At 43.1% G+C, this 21,273-nt stretch overlaps 1 protein-coding gene across 1 annotated transcript; it reads left to right on the top strand.

The window, feature by feature from the left end:
• Positions 1–22: 22 nt before the first annotated feature.
• Positions 23–20,889, top strand: TRIB2 (tribbles pseudokinase 2). Its single transcript, XM_032104159.1, has 4 exons — positions 23–103; positions 951–1,369; positions 5,356–5,648; positions 18,539–20,889. Exons 2-4 carry the CDS (start codon positions 1,100–1,102, stop codon positions 19,005–19,007), a joined length of 1,032 nt encoding a protein of 343 aa, XP_031960050.1. The 5' UTR covers positions 23–103; positions 951–1,099; the 3' UTR covers positions 19,008–20,889.
• Positions 20,890–21,273: the final 384 nt, after the last annotated feature.

Genomic DNA, 21,273 nt, shown 5'->3' with positions numbered 1-21,273 from the left:
CGGGCGGCGGCGGCGGCGGCGGGGCAGTCGGGCTGCGCGCTGGGCACCGTGCGGGCGTGCGGCGGCCGGCAGCGAGCACGGAGGCAGCCAGCGTCCCCGCCACGTAAGTAGTTACTGATACGCCGGGGGGAGACGGTGCCTCGGTGGAGGGGAGCGACGCGGCTGCCCCTCTCCTCCCCTTGTCCTATCCCCAAGGGAAAAAAAAAAAAAATATAATCAAAATTTGCTCCCTGCATTTATTCTTTTAAGCGATTCCAGTTGAATACCCCCTATGGCCTTCCGCTTATCGCCCTCCCAGCCCCTGCAGTAAGAACTCGGCCCCTTCTTCGCCGCGCCGGTTTTTCTTTTCTTTGTGCGTGAACTCCATTAAACGCGGCGAAGGCAACGAGCCCCCACTCACAAATCCGCTGTGCAGGGGGAGCGTGGGAGCGCTCTCTATTCCCTGGTTGCACTTTTTGTTCTGTCGCGACAACGCCAGCTCGTTCCTTTCCGCCAGCGCGGAGCGGTGCACGCTGCCCCGCGCTCCGCCGCGCTCCCCTGGTGCCGGTGCGGCTCCTCCGAGCCTCCCGCCGCGGTCCCACTCCTTTGTCGGCCCCAAGTTAAATGCTCCCTCGCTGTTTTCGCGGGGCATTCTCGGAGCGCCCCGGGCGCTAGCGGCGAGGCTCCCGCGCCATCTACAGCCGGACCGCGGCAGCGCGGCGCTGCCGGGCCGTAGGGGAGCGGAAGGACGGTCCCGCTGCGCACACCGCGTTACCGACCTTTTGTTGCCGCCCGCGCTGCGCGCCCCGCGGGAGCGGCGGCCGCCCAGCCCTGGCCGCGCCGCCGCCCGCTCCTCGGCTCCCCAGCCCCGGGCGCCGCTGCCCCGCCGCCGCGCTGCTCCGCGCCGCTGCGCGCCCGGCCGGCGGCGGGAACAAAGGGCCGCGGGCTGAGCGCTCTCTCCCTGTGCCCAGGACGCGGCGCTGAGGCTGGTCGCCCGCCGCCGCCGCGCTCCCGCTCCCGCCCCCCCCGCCACACAAAGGCAGCCGCAGCTGGACGGGCGAGGGACCGCGCTCCACGCCAGGGCTCCGGTGTAGCGTCTCGGCTGGTCTCCTCCATACTCATGAACATACAAAGGTCAACCCCTATCACGATAGCACGATATGGGAGACCGCGGAATAAAACCCAGGATTTTGAAGAGCTCTCGTCCATACGGTCCATCGAGCCAAGCCAGAGTTTTAGCCCGAATCTAGGCTCGCCGAGCCCGCCGGAGACCCCGAACTTGTCGCATTGCGTTTCTTGCATCGGGAAATACTTATTGTTGGAGCCTCTCGAGGGAGACCACGTTTTCCGAGCCGTACATCTGCACAGCGGCGAGGAGCTGGTTTGCAAGGTAATGCTTCTCCTTGTTCTCCCCCACCCCGGGTTCTCCCCTGTCGCGCCTGGGTTTCCCGTGTCTTGCAGGAGGGCGAGCACGGCCGTGTACCTCATTTATTGAACAGTGGAGAAACAAAAGGCGGGGAGACAGGATTAAAGGCGCATCCTGTAACTTTTCCCTCTCTCCAGACAATGGCCACGTTTTGGCGGTGGCCCGGAGCCAGGTCTGCCTTCTGTTGGCAGGGGGATATTGTTCTGGAAAGAGCCGTTCTTGAAGTAGGTTTTAACGTGAGTTCAGACCAGGAGAAAGCCTCATCTTCCCCACTCTCACTTTTCAAAATGGAGTAGGGAATCCCCAGCTCATTTTCAGGTGTTGGGACCTGCTGGCTTCCTCGAATTTTACTGCCCCCAGTTCTGTGCGTTGGGGTGCGGAAGAGGATGGAGAAGCAGGGGGTGGGAGCCGACTGCCACCAGCTTTGTCTTAAAAGTGATTTAAAAACAAGAAGCACATCTAATTAATCAGCCTGAGCTCCCTCACGGTGGAGGTTGTTTGCAAACAGCATCCTCCCCCATTGCCCAACTGAACAAGAATAAAACCTGCACACCTACGGTTTTTAGAAGTGCAGACAGAATAGCTATCCCACTCTTTGTAGCCTGCCGGCTTTTCTCTGCCTCCTTCCAATTTTCTCCTACTATTAAAAGGTGAGCTGTGGGAAAAAGAAATCCACATGCGTGCACATCTGTGGAGGGATGTTTTTCTCCTTTTGAACTGAGGGAATATTATCCTTTGTTCCCAAATTGCGATTCTCATTGTCTGTAGTGAGACAGACTTATGTCCAGCAAACTGAAGCAGTACCCAGTAGTAGTTTTTATAACTACGTAGCAAATTGCAACCTTGCAACACATGCTGCAGTGTTTGTGTTATTCCCAAAACATGGAATTATGCCATTTGGCAAATTTCTAGATGGAAAAGTAGATGTATTGTAGCTTACTAGTATTCCAGGGATTAATAATAGTGTTGCTGACTGTTCCATACTTTCTCATACTTGATTCATAAAAAGTTATGGACTAGGCTGTAGCAGAGAAGTGAAAATAATTGCTCCTCCTTGCTATTTGTGAAGATTGGAGTTCAGAGGGCAATTTAAATATGCTTACTGATTGAGTTATAAAATCTGAAATTAAGGCAGCCTAGGACTTCCTGTGATTATTTAGGGGAAAAAAGGCCCATGGCTTTGCAAAGAACTAATATTGCATGCTGAACTGGATGCTTTGTTACTAAACTGAAACAGAACATGAGAATTTCGAGAATGAAAGCCCAGCTTGATGCAGTAGTGCAGTGCTGCACTCTAGGACATTGCCATCTTTTCATGAAATAAACAGATCCCACAAAGCTGCTGCTCTGCATGAAATTCTAGGTGAACTTGCGTAGCAAGTGGTAAAGCCAGGGCTATGCGCTTCTTTGTTTCCTGTTTGGTTTGCAGGATTAAGGCACTGTTTTGATAACAGTATGAGCAGTATAACTGCAGCTCACAGAGACTGGGCTGTTATTTTTTTTCCCCTTCCATTTAAGCTGTTAATGTTTTTGAGCTGATCCTGACATTTGAATAGTATCAGTTTTTCCATATGTGCGAGGCACTACTAGCTGTGCTCCAAAAATATGATCTTAGCCTGGATTGCTAGTTTGTGAGCATGGAGTTGTCAGTCCTGAACTCAGCTTAATTTAATGTGCGCTTTAAAATGCCTGCAGTATCATGACAACTGTTTGTCAAGTAGCCTTCCGGCAAAGAGACCTGCTCTCTGGTATCTTACTGAAGATGCTCTTAGAGATTGCTTGCAGAAACGGTGGGTTGGATAACAGACACATACTGATGATTCTCAAGATTCATTTGGCTGCACCCACCGACTGTACAGATCCTGTTATTTGCTTCAAGGCTCTGTGGCATCCAAACAATGGTAACTTCTCACTTCCAATTCCCAGCGAGAACTAAATCAAACTGCAGCTTATTGGACATTTGCTGAATTGAGGCCAGGGATCTTAAAAGCTGGGATACAAAGAAGCCCTTTATAGAAGGTATTTGAGACTGTAGCAGGATGATAGTGCTTCCTATTTACCCCCTTTCAAACATAGTACTGGTACATATCCAGAACTACTTATTTAACATAGTCTGAGAACCATAAAATGTAACTAATTTACATTATGATAATCTGGTTTAGGAGAGAATTCTGGAAAGACGTTTTTTCACATGAGGGTTTGAGCTACATGAATATTCCTGCTTAAATTTTATTTCAAATTTTATTTCTTCTACAAGTAGCTGCTTGTAGAAGAGCCATTCACTTACACTGTAGTAGTTAGAAGTTTTGAGATCTAAATATCAATGAATTCTCCTCTGGAATGAATTGCACACCAGGGATTTTAGCAACACCTCCTCCCTGCCCTGGTTCTGCTTCCCTGGTGCACCATGTCACCAGAATGCCTCGGTGCTAATCCTCCCCCCGTAAAATGTGCTGGGTCTGTTTGGCAGTCTGCCTTTAAGGTTGTTTTTCCCTGTGCCGGTGTATGGCAACGCAGGTATGGGATGAGAGGAAAGGGAGGTGGGTGAGGAGGGGGTGTCCCAGTTTCTTGGGATTTGAGTCCTTTTCTGTGGAAGGACTTTATTAGGATTGTGCTCTGAAGCATTAAATGATGTGGATTTTGAAGCCTCAAGTAAATTTTGATTGAACTGTATCTTTCTCACTCAATTTTTAAAGCTTTAGAGAAAGCAGGGAGAGATTTGCTTCTCAGAGAGGATACAAATACCCACTATCAGAACACAAATGCTAGAATACAGAAAAGAAAAAAACAATTGAAGTTTAAAATAGTGGTTAGAGAACTAGACCAGTTCTTCATTTTTATATTTTGTTCAAAGGACACATGACTACCTTAAATTGTTTTTACCAAAGTAACAGAACACCCACAAGTAAGTTACATATTAATTGAATTTTTATGCTGGTGGAAATGCTAATCTTTGCTTTGTAGTCCTCTGCAGCAGGTATAATTAAAAATCACTCCTATCAATACTTTGCTCATAGTCTCTTTCAGCACACACTGACTTCAGTTATTCTCAATGAAGTCTTTCATTTTCTTGTAATGTGGTCTTTTCTCAATTGACTCAAATACTGATTCATTCGTCATCACTAGATTATAGTAACTTTTTATATTTGGGTTTCCCAGCAGCTTTTTTAGTTCTTACAGCTCATTCATAAGATCAGTGATAACATACTTAGTAGTAAAGGGACACTTTGCTTTTAATGGAGCACTTGATTGAAATGCAGAGAGTTCAGGGTGGTTTTGTCTTTGCCTTTTGAAGGGTGTTTGTCTGTGCTCCAACAGGCAGAGCTATTTCCCTTCTGATCTTATAAACAGCCATTGTGGAACTGAGAGTTGGAAAGTGAAAGTGACTTTGCTGTTTTTCAGAGATGAAAGAAAGGCAGGAAGTAAATAGGAATAGCAATAGATGATACTTTAAGCCTGAAAATCCTTAAGGCTTTAATGGGTTAATAAAATCAGAAGAGTCAGGCATGTGTATCAGGGTGGATTTAATGTGACAGCTTGTCTCAATACAAAGCTACTGGCTGTATTTTTTATAAGTTTATTTGGATGGAAAATAGAAGATAAACATGTTTCCTTCTGAGTATTGCCCTTATACATCACTGGTCTTCACAGCTTAATTTAGATTACATTCTAGATGTGATCAGCTGTTAGCTAATCTAACTATGCTTGCTACCAGTTTTGAAGACTAGCCTTTCCTGTTAAGGTTATGTGTGTCTTCTGTGTGGGGTTGTACAGTCTGCTTTGTCTTGTCCTCAGTCCCGTGAGCTTGTAACATCCTGTTTACATCGGTGTAGCTTTTAGCAGCAACATAAATTGTACTTAGAGATGGTTTTGTTAGCAGAATCAGATGTACCATGACTTCACTGTCCTTCATGTCACTAACTCTGGCTTTACTGTCATTGTTCCTGCAGGTGTTTGATATTGGCTGCTACCAGGAGTTATTAGCACCATGTTTTTGTCTGCCTGCGCATAAAAATATCAACCAAATTACTGAAATAATTCTTGGGGAGACAAAAGCGTATGTGTTCTTTGAAAGGAGCTATGGGGACATGCATTCGTTTGTTCGTACCTGCAAGAAGCTTAAAGAAGAGGAGGCAGCCAAACTCTTCTATCAAATAGCTTCTGCTGTTGCACACTGCCATGATGGTGGACTGGTACTGCGAGATCTCAAGCTGCGAAAGTTTATTTTCAAGGATGAAGAAAGGTAAGAGTCTCCCTGACTTTACGGCTGGGGGTGCCTGAGGTCAGATAGTTGGAGTTGCAGGACATTGTGCCCTTTGTTATTACTGTACCATTTGTTTGTGGTGCACTTTATTCTCCTTTGCAACCTGATTGTGGGGTGGATGTGCCATTTTATCTTCTGGCTTAGGTTTTGGAGCAAAGTAAAGTAAATGTAGAGCACTGTTTGCATCCGTGCTTGGTGTCTTCATCTCCACCTAGAGGAGTTTTCTCATTCCTCATGGGGAGACATCTGCTGCAGGAAAGCTCTGAAAGAGTGTCTGGTTAAGAGCTGTACTATCATAAAGGCTGCTGGTGTTAAAAGAGGAAAGAGGATCCAGTGTGTTAAAGAGAACTGGGGGCTGAAATGGCTCATTCCAGTGAGGAGGCATAAAGAGGAAGAATAGTCAAGTGTTATCTGTAGGACTGTTCTGAGGATATCTTGTTTTCCATCCTGGAAGGGTCTGGAGGCTGCTTGTAAGGGTATTATGTGGTCACTAATCGTACTCAGACTAAAACTGCCTTGCTCTGTGGGTGCTTGTGTGTAGTATCAGCTGCTGTGGTACTTGGGGAACTACTTTTTTTTTTTTTTTTTTAATAATATCTCCTTTCTACACACCCTCCTGTATAAATGATTTGGGGAAGGAGTATGGGAAGACAGGGAAAGAAATAGCACTGGGTATATTGTTGAAGTGTTCTTTCTGATGTGGAGCGATAGTTATACTGTTGTACCTGTGAAATTTCCTATTTCTTTCCTTGTGTTTACCAGTCTTCTTTGTCTTGAATGATGAATTTATTTGCAACTTCCACGTAAGAGCAATAAATACTGTCAGAATAATGTCAGGTTTTCACAGAGTGGTTAAATTGAAAGATGACCATAAAAAAAACCCAAAAACCATCTAAATGGGAGCAGAGTCTGCCTTCGTGCTTCTTCCTGTCTTAGTAGACGATGGGAATATGTTTAGCCCTTTTAATTAAATCCTAAAAATTGTCTGAAAACTTGTTAAACTGCTGCAGAGTGAAATGGATGTTCTGGGGAGCTTTGTTAAAAATAACCAGTGAATATAAATCCTGTTTGTGGGAATTGCAAGCAAGAAACAAGTTCTTGAAGTTCTCTACAGGCTCAGGAAGTTGGTGATCCAAAAATTAGAAAAAACTAATACACAATTCATTCAGGAAAGAGAAGTTCCTGGTCTTAAAATAAAAATGACATCATAGAAATGATCATCTATCCCGTTTAAATATTCTCTACTTAAATTTTATTGCAAGCTGAGTTTTGCAAAATAGGATTCTCCTTTTAATCTCTTTGCAGCCTGAAAAATAATACATATTTTCACTTCTTAATTCAGTTCAGACAGCTGTCCACAAAGCAAATAGCTTTTTTAGTTCTTTATTTTTCTACCACAACCCCAATGTCCGATTGCCCTCTCATCCTTTCCAAATAAATAAGCCTAAAATGAAACTAGCTTAATGTCTATTCATAGAAAAATGCAGAGCAGGTAGATATAAACTGCACTTCCACAACTTTTATTCCCAGTTTAATAATTAAACACCATTGTAGCACCTCTGATGCAGATAAGAAGGAAACTTGTGCAAAATAGCTGAGAGGGGGGATTGTTTTCTGTTGTAGCTGATAACATCCTAATGTTAAAGTGGATTTTTCTTCCTGGGGATATATGTAAACCTGTGGGGTTGCATGAAGAACAGAACTTGGAAAAGCTCCTCTGAGAGAAGGCAGTGTGAGCTCAGGCAGTGCAGTGGGAGCAGACACAGGCCTGTGCTGAATGCTGTTGAACTCCTACCCTGCTGCTTACTAGGAACTGAATGCAACACAGGAGGCACAGGGCCAAATCCTTCAGCCACCCAAGAAAAGTGGTGTGTACTGTAATAGCAGTGTTGGCTTTTATGAATGTTTTTAACTTAGCTGTTGTCTGCAAAATGACACTGTTACTCACTTTTGAGCATTGTCTTCTAATTATACAATAATTCACTTTAAAGGTCAAATAGGACTTGCTGGTTATTTTTAAGATAATCATAATGTGGTTTTCTTCTGGATATAATGCTGGTTTGTAAGTAGGAAGGTATTGTAATCCTTTCTCTGCTAAATAAACAGAGATGAAATAATTTGAGATAGAAATAGAATGAAACAGCAGTGACTGCCTTTTTTCACATCCTCTGATCATCATACTGTAATCAGTCATCACTTTCAATCTGCTGCTATATTTAGAACTGAAAAATCTTCCTGGTCCTCCTGAGTTCACAGAGGTGTTTGTGTGTTGCTTGCACCCCTCTGAGCTCCCATTTGTCTGAGGCTGCTGCTGAGGATGCCTGTGTGCCGAGCAGTCCTTGAGGAGCTGCCTTCAGCAGCAGTGCCTGGCAGATGGATGCTGCACCATCCCTTGCTCTTTCATACTCATAATGAACCAAAGAGGGAGAGAAGAGATAAAAATGATGTTTTGAGAAATGTGTGTGAACTCTGCTGCTGTGCATCGCCTGTTCTTCAGTGGAGCTCTTTCTTAGTGGTTCTTTTCCTATTTCTTCAAGGCTGTTTTTCTGCAATTCATTTTAAGTACCTACCACTTTGAAACTTCCTCTTCTTGAAGACTCTCATGGCTTTTATTTTGGTAGAAGAAAAGATGGAATATCCAGCATGCAGGCAACACATGAATGGAAAACTTGCTGGTTTTATTTTTTTTTAGTAAGATGATTGTCTGCTGTTAGCTGAGAGCTGCCAGACTGGAGGAGCCAAAGGGAAATGTGAAGGTTAGATGGAAGCAGTTCCATTTGTTTAAAAAAGAAAATCAATTAAAGCATTTCTTAGTACATTTTCTTCCATTAATCCTAATGAGGTTCTGGTAGTTCAATAGGAAAACAGAGCTGCTGAAGTTCTGCAAGTGGGTGCATACAGTGTTGAAATTCTTTTTTACCCCATTCCCATTACCTAAATTACAGCTGGAATTTGCAAAGATGGTGCTCCTAATCTAGCCAGCACCATGAGTGCTCTTTGCTTCAACTGATGTCCCTGCTAAAAATGCGTGTTACTTGGATGTTGTAAATCACAGTGCCTTGGGATGTTTGTAATGAGCTGGGAGGTAAGAAGGTGGAATAAAATATTGTTGTAGGCTGGTAGCACTGAGCATTTTGTAGGGGCCCTAATGATACTAGAGGTGTTCTCTTAATGTGCTAAATCAACGCCAGACTGTGATAGTGTTTTACACTATGGCGTGTGTGTATGTACATCAGTGATTGAAATGAAACTCGGAATTCCAGTGTGGGAACAAACAGAAACAATTTGTCTGTGTTTCCAGGTAGTTTATAGTTTCTTTAAATCCTGAACTGCAGGAGTTTGAAGATAGGGTAAATCGCATTCCATAAAAATGATGTGTGCTGTTGCAACATGGGTTTTTTGTTTTGTGTAAAAGGTAGTACAGTTGTGGTTTTTAGGGGGAGGTGTGTCTGTGGATCCCTTTGTAAACTACAGGTGAAATAGCCAGTCTTGTAGTATTGAAATTTCAGAGTTAAACTCCATAAACCTGCAGCTGATTTTGATGAAGCAGAAGTTCTAAGACATTACAGCATGGCTGGAAATCTTTTGTAAGACTGGGTTAGGAAGCAGCAGCACATCTATTAAATGAGCACAGTGGCTTCCAGAACACTGAAAATATGGAAAACAACGCTGACTTGCCATGTTGAGTCTCAACAGACTTTCTAAGGTACCTCTAAGATACTTGAATACTTCAAAAACTGTGTCCTTACACTTCAGAATGAAACTTGAATCCAAAACAGTGGATGACCTACAATAAAACGTGGTCTTATCTGTTTTCTGCTTTCATCCATGTTGTTAAATATTTTTTGTCCTGGGTATTAAGCCAGGTTGCTGTTGTGTGGCTCTTGCTTTTGAGTATTTTATCTGTGTTCATGGCATGGTATTTACTGTTTTCCATGTACAGCCTGTCCTCGTAGTAGGCCCTTGGGCAGAACAACTGTGCCCTTCTCCTAGCTGGTGTCCCATAATGATGTTGTAGAACAGGCAGGTTTTTCTGGGTTGTGTTAAAAATAGTGCTATACACAGTATATAGCTAATAAAGCAGTTCATCAGTCTGATCCATAGCAGATGCTTTGAGAAAGAGCCATCTGAAAGATCTCAGAATTAAATGAAGCATTTCTGTGTTGGTTGTTTCAATGGTTTGCTTAATACAAGAACATTTCTGCTGTCAGGGAATTATTAATTTCTTTACTGCATTTTTAAGCCTTTAATTATATTAAAATATTAGCTGTCGTAATATTTGAAGCTTAAAGACCTTGTACGTTCATCATACTTGTTGAAGGGAAAATTAAAATAATTTTGGTATTTAGATACTGTAATTTTCCTGTATTCTTTGAGTAAATATGAGGCAGGTGGGATTCAATAAAAATAAATAGGATTTGACACTTTTTGGTCTATGCCAGAGGAATGCAGCCAGTACAATACACTAATTTAGAAAGCCTGTGTTAGCATAACATATTTATTTGGTGCTCTTAGAATATTTTTTTTCCTCTATCATTTCTCAGCTTTGAGTGGATGATGCTTTAACATGACTAAGTTATGTGGTTCGCAATCCTCATGATAGAAACGTCATCTCACAAAAAATACAAATGCATATACCAACCTTTTGCATGTTGACCTTTCATTTTTTTTACAGTTAGTAGTAATTTTTCTCTCCCAGCGTTTGTCAAATTGTAATGTGGTTAGCATCTTTTTCATCAATGTGTTAGAACTTGCTGTTACCCCTACAGTTCCATAGAGAACATGCAAAAAGTCCTAGAGAGTCCTAAAGTGGAAGAAAATCAAACAAAATGAGAATGCTCTTAAAGTACCTGAAGATTTGTAAATAAAAACAGTCTTCATCTGTTTTGTCATGTAAGCACTTCACACTACCCTGAATGGGGCCACAGGGCCAAAGAGCACTGGTTCTTCAATAGTGGAGAATCACAGTTCAGATTTCAAACCAGAAACTATTATTCTTAGAATATGGGAGGAAGGTGAATTTCTTCATGGGCAGCAAATCTTTGCTGTCAGGCTGAGGGTAGAAGATGAAGTGGTTGCGCAACTGTTTTCCACAGAAGGGTTCGTGCCCCCCTTTCCCTTTATGTGGTTTGGTTACTAAGTCTCTATTCTCTCACCATGTTCCTGGGAGCAACACTGAATTTGTTGGGTGTGTGGTGCCCTTCCCAGCTGGAGGAAAGAGGGAAGCTAGCTGCAGATGGTGAACGTCACACTGCCCTGTGAAGTTCGTAAATCTCCCCCTAAGGGCATAGGTAGTCATAGGGGTTAATTGTTGCGCCTAAGGTTCTAAATTAAAGCAAAAGCCAGGGAAGATTTGGCTGCTGGCTGGCCCTGGGATGGGGATGGGTACTCAAGTGGACCTTGAGTCAGCTCAAGGCCCTTCAGTGAGACCAGGAGTGTCAAGAACCTTTGCTGTTGTACCCAGTGCTGGAGTTTGCAGGAGGTTTTATCCCTGGACTGTCTGTGGCTCATAGTAGGGCCTTGTCTTCACTCTCTCTGTTCAGGCAGGATGCTGCAGTATGTGTTGGCTGTCATGCCAGTCATGGGTGGTGCCTCTTCTGAGATGCCCATCATGGGATTGATCTCTCTGATGAAAGGTGCTTTGTAGTCCCTGGAAGTAGATGTGTCTTAGGACATCTCAAATTGAGTTCAACAGCTGGTCCTTTCGAAGACTTCAAAACCTACATCCATAAACTTGCTGCAAAATGGTCCATGTTGACTTACGAGTGGAGACTGAGGGTAGTGTCTGTGGATGTCTCTGCTGGGGGTGAGGAAGGGAGGCAGGAGCCCAGCTAGCCACAGCTACAGTGGATTGTGAGAGTGAAATTCTTCTGCTGCTTTCTCTTCTAATTGTTCTTATTATCACACTGGGAGATTACTTCAGGCTTGGGAGGGAGAAGAAAGGTGGAGATTGTAAACAGGAGCTAACCTGGGGCATATTTAGTCTTAAGCACCTGCTTTTTTGGTAGATTGTATTTCCTGCTTGGAAACAGGATTGTAGACATCTAAGCAAAAGGTTTTCAGTAAGGTTGTGAAATAATGGCATGGCTGTGCCTTAGAGATGCTGAGTACCCATCGTAGGCTCAGAAAGTGCAGGGCTGTTTTAACAACATGCAATTATGTTAACAAAATTGTGGTCTCCTTTCCCTGTGGAGCTTCATCATGCACTGTATGAAGAGATCTGTAGAAGATGGGGAACACAGCATATGGTTGACAGCACAGCCTTTTAAAATCTGATTATCAATGTGATCTAAAAATATAAAAGTGAGGTGGTGAAGTAGCTGTCCTGAGCCAGATTCTTATAAAAAAATGGATTGCTCAGGGTAGTGTAACTGGGCTCCTCTGTGGAAAGGTCTGCACTGGATTTCACAGCCTGCACCCCAACACATGCATCACTACCTACCTACTCTCTGGGGAACATGTTTTGTGGTTAGGCAACAGGGGCATTGGAAGAAACAAGGTACATGGCATACAGGACAGGCTGTTTCCAGCAATCGTATTTGAGTGCTGAGGTCTGGGGCACCAGCCCTTCCTGGAGGTGAGTCAGAGCATTTTTAAGTGGAATTCCGTAGGAAAAAAACCCAAACCAGCTTAAAACAAGTTAAAAGCTCTTAAGTTGCTAGGTACTGCACATCAGGAGGGGGTGAAGGCAGGGCTGACTGTGCTGTTAGCATCTCTGTAGAGGAAGGGTGGGGGAGATGTAATTTTTAAAGGCTTCCTTATTGTGTGGAAGTACCAGTGAGGAAATCTTCCCTTAGGAACAAGGTTCATCCTGTAAACCTGTGCTGTCTGCAAGTCCCAGTTGTCTTTCGAAACATATCCTTGAGCCTGTTTCATTATGCAAGAGACTGTTTATCTAACAGCCTTTGTGCAGAGTTTGTTTTTTTCTTCCCCGAAGTTGTGTAGGATGTTGTGTGGTGAACTCCCATGCTCTGTGCTGTTACAAACTGGAAAGGGATCTATTGGTAAAAGGAGCAGGATTTGAATTGATGTCATGCCATTTCCCCCCTGCTCCTGTGTGCCTCTCTGCCCCCAAGGAGATCAGGTAGTTGTGAGTTCAGAACGAGTCTTTGCACCAAGCTGCAAATCATCTGCCTGGGGTTTCGTTACCGCCTTCCCTGTCTCACTGGCTCCCTGATGGCAGCTTACTTCTGCATTATTTAGGAGAGATTCCCTTAGTTAAAAAAAAAAAAAGTCAATTAGTGAAAGATAACTGCTTCCAATGTCAAGCTTGCCTTTTATGTTTTTTTGCCTCCTTGTGACTCTAATTGTGTGCATGCTCTTCTCATCTTTATGATGGGGTGTGAGCAACTGACCTCGATTAAATGACCTGTAAATTATTGGCCACATAGGAGCAATCCCTGGTCTACTGGGCAGTCAGTGGCTTGAGTGCCTCTAACTAGGGAAAGGCTTTCCTGGCCTCAGTCAGAGTAATACTGAAATATGAGATAACATTGCTTGGGTGCTTTCAGTTTTTACTGTTGGAGGAATATTGTGAAGCACCTTTAGAAATTGCCATTTTATATTTACCTGCAATTGTATTAATAAAATGGCAATTTAGATGGCAGTGATGGTTGTATCCTGATTGCTGGAGTCTGCTGCATAGAACCTGTAAGTCTGGATCTTCTAATTTGACCCAGCCTAAGTAACAATTGGATGGTGTGATGGTGTATGTGGAGTGTCCATAGCAGGATGGCTCCTTCAGTCTCTTCCCAAAGCAGCTTATTTGGCTGTCATATGGGGAGTGTTGCTGTGCAAAAATTGTGGGTCTGGTCTGCAGTTAGTGTTCCCAAAATGGGAAGGGTGGCTGAGGTGTTGTTCAGGTATTATTTCTCATACAGATGGCTTTGGGGACAGAATAGAGGCAATTGCTTTCATTGTTTCAGGTGCAAGCTCCTTTACTAGTGACTGCTTATTTCACTGCAGTGAAGATATTTTCCTCTGAAACACTGAGACTATCAGTTGTTATCTCTGCTTTAAATGTTCTAGATTTTTTTTTTTCTCCTGCCTTACGTGTTTAGAGCCCTCTGAATAATTCCACTGATTTTGGTATGGAAATTGTTTGCTTTTGGAGAGCAAGTGTGAATGCTGGATTCTTCGGTGTCAAAAGGCAGGATAGCAATTTGCTGGTAGTCCCAAAGCTCTGCAGGGAAGAATAATGTGAATCTGTCGGAAAAAAGGTGTGGATGTGCAAGAAAGGCAGAGGTGAGTGCTAACTCAGGAGGTTGCACTGAAGAATCTTCTGGAAGATGTTTAATTGATTAGGTTTTGTTACATTACTGAAGAGCAAAGTATGAATGCAGCCAAGTAATGAATGGCATATTGATAAGAAACTCAGAGTGGTATTGTTTTTCATGGGTTTCCCTGACGGTTTTCTATGGGGATCAAAGACGCATTTCCCGTCCGAGTGCTGCTGCTGCCCTCTGATTGCACTTCTGTGGTTTCATTCACCAGTAATGGGAAAGCATTCATAGGCAGAATAGCTTCCCCTTTTTACATAGCCATGATTCAGGGCTGTATTTTTTTTTAATGCATTAAACTAATGCAGTGTTTTATCAATGATCTGATAGACTCATAATGCTCTTTTTCCAAGTGCTTATTCGGGATCTGCATTAAAACTTGAAATTATGTATTGTAATTACATAAGTGTTGGCAAAATCTTTGTTGCCCTACAGTATGTGTACAAAGTGATTCTCATCCGGCTGTGGCAGTAGCTTACATTTGAACTTCAGGGATTAATTTTGTTGCAACTGTTTGTCGAGCTCAAATGCTGGTGCTTTTGGAAAACTTTTTTCTCTTGTGGGGATCCTTTAGTTGACTAATGTGAGTTAATTATTTAGAGAATAAGAGGTTTCTGGAGAATTATTTTTGTTTTTCCTTTTTCTTCTCTGTGATGGGAGGCACTTCAAAGTTGATTATGATTTCACATCTCATGTGATGGTTTTGCCTTAACAACGTCAAATTTCAGGTTGTCCAGTTACTCTGCAGTTGGATGCACTCCCCACCCTTTAGTGTGGAGGTTCTGTATTCTCAGAATCGACTTGTAGTTTTCAGGGTCTGTTTGTTGCTGTTGGCTTTTATTCCTTTTCCTGGGTATTTGATTTCAGTGCTTTCTGAGAGAGTGTGGGGGAGAGAGAGATTGCTTCTCATTCAGTGTGTCTCTGCATTCTGTGTATTTTAGACCTTGACTCCCCTTTGTCCCATTCCTCTCCATACTCCCTGCCTGCTGTCCCCTCCCAAAAAAAACCCAAAAAACAAACCAAAAAAACTCTCTTGCAGAAAACAGAGCTCTTTTAGGCAGTGCTTGAAATGCGGAGGAAGGGAAGACCAACAGAGCTGGAAGCTGTTTCTCGCAGGGATGGGGTGCTGTGCACTGGGAAATAGCAGCTCCTGAGCCAGGCTGCTCCTTTCTGATTGCCTGAAAAGACGTGAACTGACTGATAAAAGGGGAGCGAGAGTTGCCATGTACACCTGCGCAGTACCCAGTGGTAGCACTGCACAGACTGCGTTCCATCTGCGAGGCTGAGGTGGGTGAAGTCATCTGTCACTGAAAATGGGCTGCAGTGGGTCTGCCCAGCCCCAGTCCTGGCTGGTGGTGAAGGGTGCTGGCAGAATCACCCTGTGAGCTCTTTCTATCGCCAGCTGTGTCAAGTCAGACAGCCCTTCCTGTACTCCTGTGCTTTCCTTGCTGTACGGTTGGAAAACCTGTGTTATCATCTAGTGCAAGGACACCGGGCTTTACAAATGAGACTGGGAACCACCTGAGTTGTGTCTGGGTGTAACTGGGACAGGAGAAAGCCATACTGAGGCCAGGCAGCTGGCAGTGTGTGCTCAGGGGATGCAGGCCCTGCAGTCAGCCAGAGAAATGTGTGCCCGGTGCTGCAGGAACGCTGCCTGCTTGCAGAGGAGCCATTTCACCACTTGCACCTTGCACACAAGGGTGTTCCTGGTTGTGAGGGTTTGGGGGCTGACCAGGAGGAAGAGGACTGAAGGTTGTGTTTTTGTTTAATTTGGGACCTTTTGTTTCCTCAAAGCCTTTCAGCTTAGCAGCATGAAAAACCCGGTTTGAGTGTTTTCATCATTTGCCCACAGCTTACAGAGGAGCAGGCAGATAAGGGCCAGCTGTTGTTCCATTGCTTGCTTAACAAAACCTGCTGTATCGTTGTGGAGGCTGCAGCACACCTTGCAAGGAAAGCAAGACAGGGGCATGGCTTTTGTGTGCTGCTTCTGTTTTATTATCAAGAAGTTATTTCTTCTCTTGGAAAAAAATACGAATTTTTGACACACCTTGCAGTCTGCTCTCTGTGGTTTTGTACTGTGTCCGTTGCAGGAAATGAGAGATTAGGGAATTCCAATAATTTTATGTAATATAAAAGCTTCTTATTGAACTGTTTTTCTAAAGTCTTTGGCAACTCCCAGAAATGTAAAATAGGATGGGAAAGTAAACAACATTTCCCTGTGCTGTTGACACTGGGATGGCAGGCAAGTGTGTATGTGGGGGTGAATTCCCTCCTGGAAGTTGTTTATAAATAGCCTGCTCTGCCCCACTCCCTGTGTGTGTGTTCCGCTTCTGTTAGTTAGCAGGAGTGAGTTGATGCTTTCCTGTCTGGCAGTTCAGTGACTTAATGCATGTTTGAGTAGCTGGCCTCACTGTTTTATTGCTACACATGCTTTTCTATGGAAAAACTGAGGTGGGCAATGCAAATGGAACCACAACTCATGTCCCTGCCTTCCCTTTCATTTCCTCTTCTCTGTTCTCTGCCCTCTTTGGCATGTTTTTTCCCTCTGGGCGTTTCTCCTTGCTTCTCTCCCTATGCTGTGCAGGTGCGGGAATGTGTCAAAGCTGAGCACTGTGAAAGGACTCTTCTCAAGTCACTCTCCTGTTGTGGACCCTCTGCTTTGTGTACAGAGGGAAATTTCTGTGGTCTTGGTAATTGTAGTTCAGTTTCTCCTTGCAGCCTACTTCCTGTGTGAGGCACTGCTGTTGTAAAGTATTGTTTGAGTGCTAATGAGGGGGTTGTCCATGGCCAGAAGTACTGTTAGGCTGGCAGTGGGAATTAATGAGGAAGCAGGTGTGTTGAGCAAAGCTCATCAGAAGTGAACTGGAGGAGCAAACACTGGCCTATTTTAGGAGAGAAGGAGCTGCCCTGACACACTGTGCTTGGGAGCCAGGTATTCGGAGTTCTGTATTTATGGCTTCCTCATTTGGGCCACGTTGCCAGAGGGGCTTTCACCTCTGCTAGTAAACGTATCTAGCTGTTGAAAAGGTCCAAGTGTCATGAAAGTTTATGGCACAGTTGCCTCTGGAGTACTCCGCGGAGTAAAATACTCTTCTGTTGGTTCAAAGAAGATAGGGTTGAGCTGCCCTGGAACTAAATCTAAGCCAAAGCTGGCCCAGATGTCTTTTGCAGCTCAAGCTCAAGCAATGTTGTCTTTGGTAAACATTTAAGAAACAAGGCTCTCCTTGTCTATTTTAATGCCTGTTAAATTACGTGCTTTAGTCAAGAGACGCAAGTTCTACTTTCTGGGATGAAATTCAGTCCCTGCCTGTGAATGTCTGTGGTATGGGAACATGGCCATGACACAGGGCTGAGAGTGATTGTAACAGATCTGTGCGGTTGAGGGGTGAGGGCAGTAATACCCTAAGTTGAATTATGACCCCAAATTGTTGAAAGGAAAGTCTGCACTAATGCTAGGTCACTCTGCCATCCCAAGGCACTGGACAAGCCCTGTTGCATTGTAGCGATTCTGTTCTCAAAACCATCCTTTGCTGGGAAATAGTCTAAAGGTTACTTGGTAATCCTTTGGATACCTCCAACAGGGAGAGATTTTAAAATGTAGATATGGAGCCTAGCAGTGAGAATTGAATGGAAAGAAAGGTTATGTTCATCTAGTGCTATGACAAGCAGCTCTGCATCATTTTTTCTGCTCCTGTGTGATATCCATAAGGGAAGAAAATTCTCTTGCAGAGGTAATTACTGCAGCACAATGACAAGTTCACAGCGCTTTGCAGGCAGCAGGAGTTTGCAATCTAGATAAGGCATCCCTGTCATCTCTGCAACTCCTTTGCCAGCTTCTCTGTTCATTCCAGTGCGAGGAGCTCCTCTGGCTTGCCTAGGTAGATAAGCTTGCTGTTAATCTTGGCCTTCACCTCACCTATCTCCCTTTGCCCAAAAGTCTATTTGGGAAGACTGAAATCGGTTAAAAGTGCTCTTCCTTAATTTCTCTTAAAATTGTTGGGGTAAAGGAAAATGTTGGTTGGTCAGAGGGATCATTTAGGGCTGGAGTGACCATTTTATTACTGTTAAACCTTGTGGAATTACAGGTGTATGAAGCAGCTTTGCCAGCATGAAGGTATCAAAATAACCTTGTGTAGTTAGGACTTGGTTTGTATTTGGGCATGAATCCTACGTGGGTACATTAGAGCGCAGCCAGCACAGAAAAGATCTTGAGGTTTATGTCTCCTTTTGGAAAACATGTCTACGTAAAATTAATCAAAAGCATGAATATGGCACTTCCTTTTCTCTTTTTAAGAGATAAACTTTTTAATGAGTTTACTGGACAAAACTGTATTTGAAATCTTGTATCTGTCTGTGTGGTAGTATTCCCTATATGTCTCTAATATCTCTAACCAGTATGGAAGAGACAATATCAATTATCTGTTACAACTGCTGCGAGTGGGATTTTAAACTGATTCACTTCTGCAGTTGTCAAATTTTTGTAGAGTATGACTATTACAACCATGTAATTGCAACAGCCAGAATTTGTGTTTGATCTTTGCTTACCTTGATAGTGTTTTTTTTTGTTTTTTTTTTTTTTTTTGCCCGCAGGACTAGAGTGAAATTGGAAAGCCTAGAAGATGCTTATATTTTAAGAGGAAATGATGACTCTCTTTCTGATAAGCATGGATGCCCAGCCTATGTGAGTCCAGAGATCTTGAACACAAATGGCAGCTACTCTGGCAAAGCAGCGGACGTATGGAGTCTAGGTGTCATGCTTTATACCATGCTAGTTGGACGCTATCCTTTCCATGACATTGAGCCTAGTTCCCTCTTCAGCAAGATCCGTCGTGGGCAGTTTAACATTCCAGAAACTCTATCCCCTAAGGCAAAATGCCTCATACGTAGCATACTGCGTCGAGAGCCATCAGAAAGGCTGACTTCACAGGAAATTCTGGACCATCCATGGTTTTCTACAGATTTTAATGTATCGAATTCAGGATATGGTGCTAAGGAAGTATCAGATCAGCTGGTGCCTGATGTCAACATGGAAGAAGACTTGGACCCATTCTTTAACTGAGCACAAAGACTGGTGTTCAGAAGGTACACAACCTGGAGATGGACACATGAAGGAGCCCTTCCTGACCGCGTTCAATCACATCCTGCATCAGCCTAGCTTGGTAGCAAAAGACACTCAGAGGTCCTCGGATTGAGAAGGAACCTCCACAAGGAGCTAATATAACAAATGTAGCATGGGGACAGATTGGGGGGGCGGGGGGAGCTTGCTATCAGGTTAGATTGATTTGGAGGAGAAAAGGCAGCATGGAGCAATTGTAGCTTCTCACCTTTTGGAGCCAAGGAGACTGCACATGCCAATTCTGGTGCAGCTGTTATCACTCCTGTTTCTGTTTCATTAAAAACAGTGGTAATTCACAACAAATAGAAACTTTTGCCTCAGCTCACATCTTGGCATCGCACTGTTAGATATTTAACTTCAGCCATTATTCAGGGAAAATACAATTGGCTAACTTTTTTAATCAGATGTCTAATAATTAATGGGATTAATATAAGAAAAAAATTAGGTGCACAAAGATGGACATGAAAAGTGGGTGCTAAAAACAAGCAAAATTTCAGTTCATGTCTCTTGATAGCTATTTTCAAGTCATTTCTTCTAAATAAACTACTTAATATTCTTGTCAGGAAATGACATTTTAATGCTTTGTTCCCTTAAGGGGAAGTAACTGTCATTTAACAGGCTGTTCTGTTTTGTGTCAAATGGTTTGTTGCAGGAAGCTATTATAACTCGAACTTCCAGATGCATTACTGCTATAATGGGGGGGGGGGGAAAGAAAAGAAGAAAACTGTATAATTTTTTTTTAAAGATATGAGATACTGGCTTCCATATCTGCCATGCTGCACGTATATGACTAGAGAAGGCAGAAAGCCCTTAACGGTGTCTTCATCTGAGAACCAATCTCTTCTTTACTGACTGGCCCATGTGTAAATAGAGGGCTCTTTATTATTGAGGAAGAGTATTCTGGGTTTTTTTCTTTGAATTCCTTTAAACTTGGGAATAGAATTGTTTGGTTTTGATTTTTGTTTTTGTCCAGACTAAGAAATAAGAGGGTATTAATAAGCTGAACATTTATATTACAGATATTCCTCTTGAAACATACACAGTAATATGCACCTTTTGTATTGTCAAGACTTATTCTATTTATTGAAGAAAATGTCACAGTAGTGATATATTAAGCCAGTACTTCAATTACGGGTTGACTTGGGATGACATGTTACATGCTGTAGTTAACACACTTCTTTTCTGTTCAGGTATTTCTGTCCCTAAATAACTTTTTATTTAGCTTCTTTTTTTTTCTAGATAGCTTTATTTGATTTAGACTGGCAAATGTTTTTATTACTGCTTTTATATTGCTGTATGATATTGAAATCTCTTGGCATAAATATTTGTGTTTCCAGTACCTCAGTTGTTCTGATATTACTGCCTGTATACGTTTTGTGAAGTGGTCATGTTTTTTGGGTAGGTACATGTGGACTCTGTAGTATGTAAATGTTACTTGAATTTGTGCTTAATTATAGTATGTGGCATGTGCGTACAGCTACTTGGCATTTGACGTATGGATGCTATTTGCCTGCCTTGCAGGAAAGTTATGGTCCCACTCTCAAGAGGATGTTTCACAGTTCTTTATCAAGAGACAAAGCTAGCTGCAGCTGACCTGCCTTGGTTCTATTTTGGTAACTAAGAATATAAAGGAGTAAAGTTTTTACACTCTGAAGATGGTGCTGTGTCAAGAAGGACTTTTTTTTATTTTATAAGTACCTTATAGGAGGAAAGATTGGTGATGTGCATGGTGGGGTTTTACTGCCTCTGGTGCTTTGTCATGTATTTGGTTTCATGTTTTTGTCCTAATCTCTTCAATAAATAAAATTGTGCATATTTAACTAAACTTCAGTGGTGAACAGTATTCTTACTGAATGTCTGAGCTGCTGCAAGAGTTTGCTCCGTTAGGATCATTCAGCTGGTATTTTTTGTGTTGCTGACAAGCTCTTGCCAGTCCCATGAGCTGAGAAAACTTAGCACTTACATTTATTTACAAGGTAACACTGTAACCCTTTTCATCAAAAATTTTACCATTTGCTATGAACAAAACTAGCTTTTATTTTATTTTCTTTTGGCTTGTCCCTGCCTCTTACCAAGCCCATTTACCTTTTTTAGAAGGGTATTGAAATGTGGTGAGAACTTTGGTGGTGGGAGGCTCTTTGGCTGATGAAGAGAGTTACCAAAATGGAGTGAGCTGGAATTTGCACTTTCCAAAATCCCAGGGCAATGT

Source organism: Corvus moneduloides, chromosome 3 (genome assembly GCF_009650955.1).
Source record: "Corvus moneduloides isolate bCorMon1 chromosome 3, bCorMon1.pri, whole genome shotgun sequence".
In the NCBI taxonomy this organism is placed as follows: Eukaryota; Metazoa; Chordata; class Aves; order Passeriformes; family Corvidae; genus Corvus; species Corvus moneduloides.
This window is presented reverse-complemented; position numbering and strand designations above follow the sequence as displayed.